This window comes from Panthera leo, chromosome C1 (genome assembly GCF_018350215.1).
Source record: "Panthera leo isolate Ple1 chromosome C1, P.leo_Ple1_pat1.1, whole genome shotgun sequence".
NCBI classification, from domain to species: domain Eukaryota; kingdom Metazoa; phylum Chordata; class Mammalia; order Carnivora; family Felidae; genus Panthera; species Panthera leo.
In genome coordinates this window covers 29,974,167-29,983,675 of record NC_056686.1, presented here as the reverse complement: position 1 = coordinate 29,983,675, position 9,509 = coordinate 29,974,167, and the positions used below count along the sequence as shown (strand labels likewise).

At 41.8% G+C, this 9,509-nt stretch overlaps 1 protein-coding gene across 1 annotated transcript; it reads right to left on the bottom strand.

The window, feature by feature from the left end:
• Positions 1-888: 888 nt before the first annotated feature.
• Positions 889-6,552, bottom strand: NDUFS5 (NADH:ubiquinone oxidoreductase subunit S5). Its single transcript, XM_042950621.1, has 3 exons — positions 6,453-6,552; positions 4,736-4,953; positions 889-1,116 (listed from the first exon to the last, which is right to left on the bottom strand). The coding sequence occupies exons 2-3, from the start codon at positions 4,949-4,951 to the stop codon at positions 1,012-1,014; spliced, it is 321 nt and encodes a 106-aa protein (XP_042806555.1). The 5' UTR covers positions 4,952-4,953; positions 6,453-6,552; the 3' UTR covers positions 889-1,011.
• Between the last annotated feature and the right edge of the window lie 2,957 nt (positions 6,553-9,509).

The window sequence follows — 9,509 nt, the reverse complement described above, 5'->3', positions numbered from 1 at the left end:
AGGTGCACCTGATTTTTTTTTTTTAATGTTTATTTATTTTAAATGTTTATTTTAAATGTTTATTGAGACAGAGAGAAACGGTGTGAGTTGGGGAGGTGCAGAGAGAGAGGGACAGCAGATCCGAAGCAGGCTCTGTGCTGACAAGAGAGCCCGATGTGGGGCTCAAACTCACAAATGGTGAGATCATGACCTAAGCTGAAGTTGAATGCTTAATCAACTGAGCCACCCAGACACCCCGGAATTTTTCTCTTAAAAGCCATTTCTAAACATGTCAATTAGAAGTACTAATATACCAGGGGTGCCGGGGTGGCTCAGTAGGTTAAGCATCCGACTTCGGCTCAGGTCATGATCTCACAGTTCGTGAATTCCAGCCCTGCACTGGGCTCTGTGCTGACAGCTTGGAGCCTGGAGCCTGCTTTGGATTCTGTGTCTCCCTCTCTCTCTGCTCCTCCCCCACTCATGCTCTCTCTCTCAAAAATAAATAGACATTAAAAAAAAAAAGTTTAAGTACTAATATACCGGTGATGTAAGATAGTAAATTGAAACAATGGTATTGCTTTTTCAAAATTATCTGAAGTTCTCATTTTCTTAGCCTTTAGATTTCACAGGCCTGAGAGTAAACACAACCACTCTCTCTACTGACTCCCCCTCCCAGCTCCAGTCTGTGTCGTGTGGAAAATAAACCAGAATGAAAGCAGTAAAGAATACTGCAACTTCTTAAACCAGTTAACATATTTAAAGTAGCTTATACGTAGTAAAAGCATCATTAAATGCTGCTTATTACTACCTAGATGCTAATTTTTAAGGCATAGCTAGAGGCATTTTTCCTAACTTAAAAAATAGGTTGCAATTTCATTATAGACAAGTATGATCCAAGAGAAAATAGAATAAATAGGATAGAGCAATCCTTTATTTTTAGACACTTTCACAAAGAAGTTTTCAGCAAATGGACTTTCCGGCGGAGAAGAGAAAACATGAAAATCAGCCTGCAGCCATCAGCAGCAGCTCTGCTCAGGGCCTAGGGTCCTCCTTGCCCAAGTGGTGAGGCGGGGGTGTGTACTTCCCTTCCTTTATCAGTTTATCCCGCTGCCTCCTGATGTCACTCAGACGTTTCATCTGTCAAAGGAAAGAAGTATTTAAACTAGGGGGAAATGCACACCATAAAGTTGAGGGCTAGAGAAAGAGACTGAAAATTGGTTTCATTTTTAAAACATGGAAGCTTTTCATCTTAGAGAGCCTTGGAGATGAAACCCTTCTTTAAAGAAATAACTTGAAATCACTTCCCAAGCGTTAACCAAATTTCTGGTGTGAATAATAATATCTCCTTTAAAAATAATTAAAATGTTCCTGTTGGATACAGGAATACAGGTATTTACAAAAACAATAATAAAACGCAGATCACAAATCTAAGAGGCATATTTGTGCATACTTAAATCCTTAAAATATTGAAAGATGAGATCAGCTCACAGCTGATACACTCCTGACCTATGTGAAATTGGTACTGCTGCTGGTGACTGTTCACTGGGTGTGAATGAAGCAGAAATAGCCGATACGAGGTTTCTCGTTACCACACCGAAATAAAGATCTGATACGTTCTCCACTAATAGTCACTACCAAGCCCTGAGTTCTGCCTCTTCCTCTCAGGTAGGACACTGGTTGCTTCCTAACCAAAGAAAGCCATGCTATACAAGACCGTATAAAAGCTGTAATTCACATGGATTCTTTGACACAGAAAATACACTCACTGATCCTGACTGCATTACTCCCCTGCTCAAAACCCAATGGCTTCTCATCTTACTGAGAAAACAGCTGAATCTTTCCTTATAATGCCTTACTAGGCCTACCTCTGACCTTATGTCTTAATGCTTTCCCTCACTCTCGCTGCTCCAGCTCAGGGACCTTTGCACTTGCTCTTTCCTCTAATCGGAATATTCTTCCCTCACATCCACATGGCTCACTTTCTTGAAGTCTCAAAGGTCTCGTATCATTGAGGTCTTCTGTGACCACCCTCTTCAAAAGAGCATCCACTTAGGTCCCACAGTGTTTTCTTTCTTTCTACCTTTATCTTCCCCCCTGTACTGATCAACACCTGACACTATTGTTGTTGTTTTTTTTAACTTGTTTGTTAATTTTCTGACACCCCATATAAGCTCCTTTAGAGCAGGAACTTTTTGCTGTTTTGCTTATCGTATATTCCTAGCACCTACAATAGTGCTTCAATAAATAATTTTTTGGTAAGTTTTCACAAAGGTATGAAAAATTAGTATATTCAGTTAAAGACTCCATTAATCTTAAAGAATCAGTCAGGGTTTAACTTCAGCAGAAATAACTCTAGGTGTCCTAAATACTGACATAAACATTAGCATTTTGGGGGGACAAAACATGAGACTCTTAAATACAGAGAACAGAGTTGCTGGAAGGGCTGTGGGTGGGGGGATGGGCTAAATGGGGAAGGGGCATTAAGGAGGATACTTGTTGGGATGAGCATTGGGTGTTACATGTAGGGGATGAATCACTGGATTCTACTTGTGAAATCATTATTGCACTGTATGCTAACTAACTTGGATGTAAATGAAAAAGTAATAATAATAACAAATAAAGAAACAGAAATAAATTTAAAAACAAAAAAATTAGCATTTTAAAAAGATTGCATTTGTTTTTTAATTCCGGTATAGTTAACAAAAAGACTGTATTCTTTTTTTTTTTTTTTAATGTTTATTTATTCTTGAGACAGAGACAGAGCGTAAATAGGGGAGGGGCAGAGGGAGAGGGAGACACAGAATCTGAAACAGGCTCCAGGCTCTAAGCTGTCAGCACAGAGCCCGATGCGGTGCTCGAACCCACGAACCGTGAGATCATGACCTGAGCTGAAGTCAAGATGCTTAACTGACTGAGCCACCCAGGCGCCCCAAAAGACTGTATTCTTCACATTTCTGTATTAAAAAACCTCTCAACAGAAGACTAGTCATGATTGAGCTATCACAACAACTAATGTCCAACCTTTCTCTGAGCATAACAACTTAGTGTTGTGGATGCAAGCACAGGCTCTGGAGCCAGCATTGCCAGGTTCAAATCCCAGTTCCACCACTTACCAGCTATATGACCTTAGGCAATGACCTTGATTTTTTGGTCTTGCCCCAAGTTTTTAATTGTATAGTGGAAAAATTATAGTAATGTATCTCACAGAATTATTGTGTGAAATAAATCCACTATTACACACTAAGAACTTAGAACAGTGCTTGATTCTAATTCCCTGATTCACTAGCATCTTCACTTAGGGCTAAGTATTTAGTCGTTTAGGGTGACGTCTAAAATAGTAATGGATCTATTTACAAATTCATAGAATGAGTAAATGACCTGAGAGCAACTCTTTAATATCTCCAGATAAGGAAACCAAGACCAAAAAGGGAAGTGACTTGCCCAAAGTCACAAAACTAGTGATGGCAGAACCAGTATCAAAACCCAGCTCTCAGGGCTCCTGGGTGGCTCAGCTGGTTAAGCATCTGAACTGATTTTGGCTCAGGTCATGATCTCACAGTTTGTGAGATCGAGCCCCACAGCAAGCTCCATGCTGTTATCTCCTTGCTGGTTGGGATTCTCGCTCTCCCTCTCTCTAGCTCTCTCAAAATAGATAAATAAACATTAAAAAAAGAAAAAAGAAATTAAAAAAACAAAAACAAAAACAACCCAGTTCTCCTAACTCTCAATCCAATGTTCTTCCACCTCACCACACTGCCTTCTTTTGGTGTAAACTTTACATGTAGAGTAGTCTTAATCTGAGCAATGAATAACTGGGGCCCACAAGAAGAGAAGTTAAGACATATTGTGAACTAAACAGCTGGTAGGTGGCTAACCACGACCCATTCACTGTCCCTCAGTAATATTACAATATCACTCATTTAATCATCGATATCCCCACAGTGAGCAATACAAAATTAATACCTGATACCCTCTAATTCCTTCCAAGTTTGGAATAGCAAATGTTAGAAGATAGGAAATTAAAATTTTTTTGATACAGACTTTAACTAAAAATCTAAACCGCCTTCCTGAACTCCAAGGAGTTGGGAGTCATAAAAACGTTTCTATTTGTTTTATCTGGAGCACAGAAATAGGCAAAATAACAGGCCACACCCAAAGATTTCTTCTCTAAGGGAGAATAGAGGCCTATATGTGATGGAGCTCATGCAATTCTTGAGGAGGCAGACATCATGCTGTCAACATCCTTTCCCCCTGCCTCTTTGGTCAGACTCACCTAAAGCAATCTCATTAACACCTCCATCTTGCCCAGAGTAGAAATTAATCCAGAGATTCTTATATCACATTCAGTGTAACAGACCTGTAGGGTTTTACCTTCTTCTCCAATGAGGGTTCAATGCATTTGAAACATTTTCATCCAGAGATGTTCACGGACAAACAACCAAGGCTGGTTGATAACTTCTGCTTTATAACCTACTGCAAAAATGGGAATACGTACACACGTGCGATTTCTACCCTGGTGGCTACAGGAGGGTACAATGCTAAGGAAAACATGTCAGAAGACGAGGAAGAACCCTGAGGAACAAGAGACACCCCCCCTCAGATCGGAAGGCAATTAACTTCCTTGACATGGTACCTACACAGAGAAAGTGTTTTCACCACAAAAGTTTTGCCAATTCACAACGACCAATTAAACACACTTAAAGGTAGCCCCAAGAAACAAAGAAATAATTCACATCCCGTTTCCACCACTCCTCACCGTTTTCTGCCGAAGCAGACATTCTACGAAATCATCATATTCTATCTTGCACTCTTTCTCTGCACGGATACCACCAATTCCATGCGCACATTCTATCCATTCTTTTTCAAAAGCATGGCATCGACCTGGAATCTTGTGAGGCTGCTCAGCACTTTGGATTGTCATCCACTGATCTAAGTTAAGGCCCAGCCTTTTCTGCACATCAAAGAAAGGCATGGCTGAAATGGAAGATAAAAAAGAAAGAATGCCATAAAAGTGAAACCAAATGAGAAATTTCTAGGAAAAATGAGAGAGTTAATTATGACAAATATCCCTTTAGAAAGCTATGTTACACTATTCTCCCAACATAGTCTCATTAATTTTTTTCATTTGACAGGTTCTTCCAGTTTATAGTAGATCAGCAATATCTTTGTTTTCATAAAACTCGGGGGAAAAAAACCACTAGAACTAAAAAGCAATGCATAAAAATCAACTCTGTATTGATAAGGTCATTTTAATCAAAAAGAGTGTTTATGTTTTGACTCAAGAATCCCAATTCTTTAAGACAGGTCTGAAGAAATTGGAAATTAGCTGAAAAAGAACAAAAAAAGCCCAAGCACAAAAACGTCTTTTTTTTTTTTTTTTTTTACATTTTTCTATCTGTAGCAACTGAGATGACAATTCTGTGACATCATCCTGAATCTGATGTCCCTCATCTGTGTTCACACAGCATCTCAACTTTCCATAAGAGTACTTTACTTTTCATGCCCCTGTAATGGATTATTAACTTGAATGTCTCCCATATTGCAAAATGAGCGCTGTGAGGGCAGGGATCAAGCAGGGGCTCAGTAACTGTTGAAAAAAAATGAAATTCAAACAACTTAAGTGTGCAACAGGGAAATGGATAATTAAATCTAGTAAGTACCCGCTTATTAGAATATGACAGACAACAGGAAAAACGGATAATATACACAGAACATATATTTTAATGTTAAATGATAAAGGGTCTACGGTGTCAAAGAAAAACTGCAAAAGATTGGAAGGAAGCACAAAAAATGCCAATAAAGATTTACAGGTGAATTTCAATTTTATGTTTCCTACCATTCTTTCATTCTATCCAGTACCGTTCCAGATACTGGAATGGGGGTAAAGCAGCAGCTGCAACGTAAGCACTAGATTGGAGACACGAAAGGAACTGGGAACCCAAAGAACAAGAGGGTAAGAGCTGGAAGGAGGAAGCACCAACTCTGCCTAGGAGACTGGAAAATGCCTTTAAGATGGGTTGAGTTTTGCCAAGTGAAGGTCAGTGGACAGAGTATTCCAGTAAGGCACAGCACGAGTTACAGCCGGAGGTGTTGGGTATGCCCTGGGGGACACCGAGCACCCAGGAGTGGCTGAAGCGCGGAGCTCAGAGAGCATGTCGGGACGAAGAACGAAAAGGCGCTGGAGGGTGGCGCGGCCGTTATCACTCAGGGCCTTGAAAACCAGGGTAAGGTGGGTGGACTTAGGGTTAAGAAACAGAAGGCCAAAGCATTAGTCCGGCAGAAATCCGAGAGAAACGCGGTCTACAGACTTCGGTGACCCTGCCTGTGGGCGTAGGGGCCTGGGAACGCAGAAAACACGTTCAGAGTTCGGGCCTGGGACAACACACACCCAGGAAAGCAAGAGGAAATTCGTTTAAGAAATCTCGGAATAAATCTCTTTGCCTAAACTACCCGCAGACAAACGCAGCACCTACCGTCCCGCTGCGATGCCCTTGTCTCCTCGCTGACCGCCGCTACCGGATGAGCTGAGAGCGACGCAGAGGCCTGCCGCAAAGGACGCCCGCAGTGCGACTCTTGCAGCGCGACTGCGAGGCCCGACCTTCTCTCTGCAGTTGCTCCCGGAAACCATAGAAACCAAGCCCCTGGGTCTGCGCCTGCGCGGTCGTGGGCCTCAGCCTCTGATGATACGGACCAGGCATAAAGTGACCCTCTCTAGATGACCGCTTTAGACACTGCCTGGCGGTTAGTGTGTTCCTGTTGCCTGCTCAGCCCTGTGACTAACACCCTCACGACAGCTCGGATTGGTGAGGGACTTGACCAAGGCCACAGTAGAGAAAAAGCAGTGCCTTCCCTACCCCCATCCCCGCCGGTAGTAGTTAAGGCCTTGAGCTGTGGATTAACGCTGGGTGGATTCAAATTCTAGCTTCACCATTTCGGTGCGACTCTAAGAAAGTGCCTTAACCTTGCAGTGCCTCAGTTTTCTTATCTTAAGATAAAAATACCTTGGGAGCCTGGTCCTCAGTCGGTAAAGCAAAAGACTGCGTCTCAGGTCATGATCTTACAGTTAACGAGTTCCAGTCCTGCGTCTGTCCTGACAGCTCAGAGCCTGAAGCCTGCTTCGGATTCTCTCTCTCTCTCTCTCTCTCTCTCTCTCTCTCTCTCTGCCGCTCCCCACTCACACTTTGTCTCTCTCTGTTTCAAATAAATAAATAAATAAATAAATAAACAAACATTAAAGGTCAGCCCTTAAAAAATAAATAAATAAAAATATCATCTTAAAAGATAAAAGTACCTACAGCCTAGGGTTCCTTTGGGGATTAAGTGAGTTAAGTGTAAAACAATGAGGCGGTTCCAGGCACATGGAAAGCTCTCCAAGGTAATCACAGTTCTTTGTTATTTTGTTTTTAGTTTTTATTTAAAATCACAGTTCCTTAATATCTCAATTTCTAAAGTCTGCAGATTCGGGGTGCCTGGGTGGCTCAGTCGGTTGAGCGTCTGACTTCAGCTCAGGTCATGATCTCGCAGTTCGTGAGTTCCAGCCCGGCATTGGGCTCTGTGCTGATAGCTCAGAGCCTGGAGCCTGCTTCAGATTCTGTGTCTCCCTTTCTCTGCCCCTTCCCCGCTCATGCTCTGTCTCCTTCTGTGTCTCAAAAATGAATAAACGTTAAAAAAAATTTTTAAAAATTAAAAATAAATAAAAGTTTGCAGATCCAAGAAAGTGAAAGAGACCGTGCCCCTCCTGTGTTTCAGAACATCCAGTGGCTCTCTGATTACAGCAGGGCCTTGGAAGTGGTGTGTGTGATATGATACACCAGGTGGGAGGGAAGAAAATACTCACTTTTTTAATATAATCATTTTAATTTCTATTTTTTAATATACTTATTACATAAACTCCATGCCTGAAGTGGGAGTCATGACTCTGAGATCAAGAGTCCCAATGCTCCATCAACTAAGACAGCCAGATGCCCCTTTAATTTCTATTTTCTGATGTTAATCTTTATAAAGTACATAACATTACTGCAGTTGTACATATAAGTAACTTAAAAAATAAGTGTTTGAGGTTTGGGCTGAATATTTATTCTCATTTTAAGTGATGTGCTTTCAAAAACATTTAAAGAAGTCAAGCCTTCCACCCTTCCCAGCCTCGTTGTCCAAAATCCTCTGCCTAATCCCCCACCCAAGAGCTTGCTGTTCCATTGTATTCTTGGAAAAGTCCTGCCACCCAGTCTCTGATTTTTCCCCCTTTTCCCCTGGAATGACACTATTCCCACCCTGTCTCCATTTCTACATACCAAATTCTTGCTCTGCTTCAGGATTTTGGCATAAGTTTTTCCCCAAAACAGGTGAACTGCCTCCAAGTCCCAGGAGTACCCACTCTAGAGAAAATTCCTAAAGTCTCACAACTTAATTGGTTTCTTTCAAGCATTCCAATTCTCCCTCTGCTCCCCCTAGCCCATCAGATATATATATCCCCCCCCCCCCCCGCCCCAACTGAGATCAGAGTTTCAGTTCAACTGGAATCTCCTGAGCACCTAACGCATGTCCAGCAGAATACTGGAAGATTATGGAATTAATCATTCGTGGCCCTTTCCCAGAAAATAGTGGAGATAGCAAGATGCTACTGATAGCCACCCCACTTTCCACTTCTTCCATTTTCTTGTTTATATTGGTGGCATCTTCCTGGTCATTCAGACAGGAAACTCTGAAGTTGTATTTTGCCTTTTCCTCAACTTTCATCCAATCTTTCATTAATTACTGGCCGTGAATTCAAATACTTCAACAGGTTGCCAATTCATTTCTTCCTCTCTGCCTTGCAGCTCCTCACTTCGATCTGTTTTGCACTGAATGTTTCTAAAATACTAATTTCATTGTATCACTCCTCAGATACCAGGCAGGATTAGTACAAAGATGGGTCACTCAAATACCTCCAAGGCCAAACAAAAGTGCACTATAAGGAAATAAAAACAGAAGCACCATAGTAAATGGCAACTGGTATTTGGCTTCAGTTTGACTGATGGAAGGAGTGGTGTGGAATGTGACGAACTGAAGAGGGTCTGTCCTGTCTGAAGGCAGCTGCAGCTACTCTGCTCCATCCTATAGCTGTTGAAAATATCAGGGCTCCAAATTGTCAAATCTTCAACTTTTTCAAGAGAAGCCAGAAATCTTTTATTGTTTAAATGTGAAACCTACCACTTTCTTGTTAAGTTTATTTATATATTTTGAGAGAGAGAGAGAGAGAAAGAGAGTGGGGATGGGAAGACAGAGAGGGAGAGAGAGAATCCAAAGCAGGCTCTGTACTGTCAGCGTGGAGCCCACTGCCGGGCCCAAACTTATGAACTGTGAAATCATGACCTGAGCCGAAATCAAGTGTTGGACGTTTAACTGAGCCACCCAGGTGCCCTGGAAACCTACCACTTTTATTTATTTTTAAATGTTTATTTATTCTGAGAGAGACAGAAAGTGCTCATGTGCTAGCAGGGGAGGGGCAAAGAGAGAGGGAGCGAGAATTGCAAGCAGGCTCCCCACTGTCA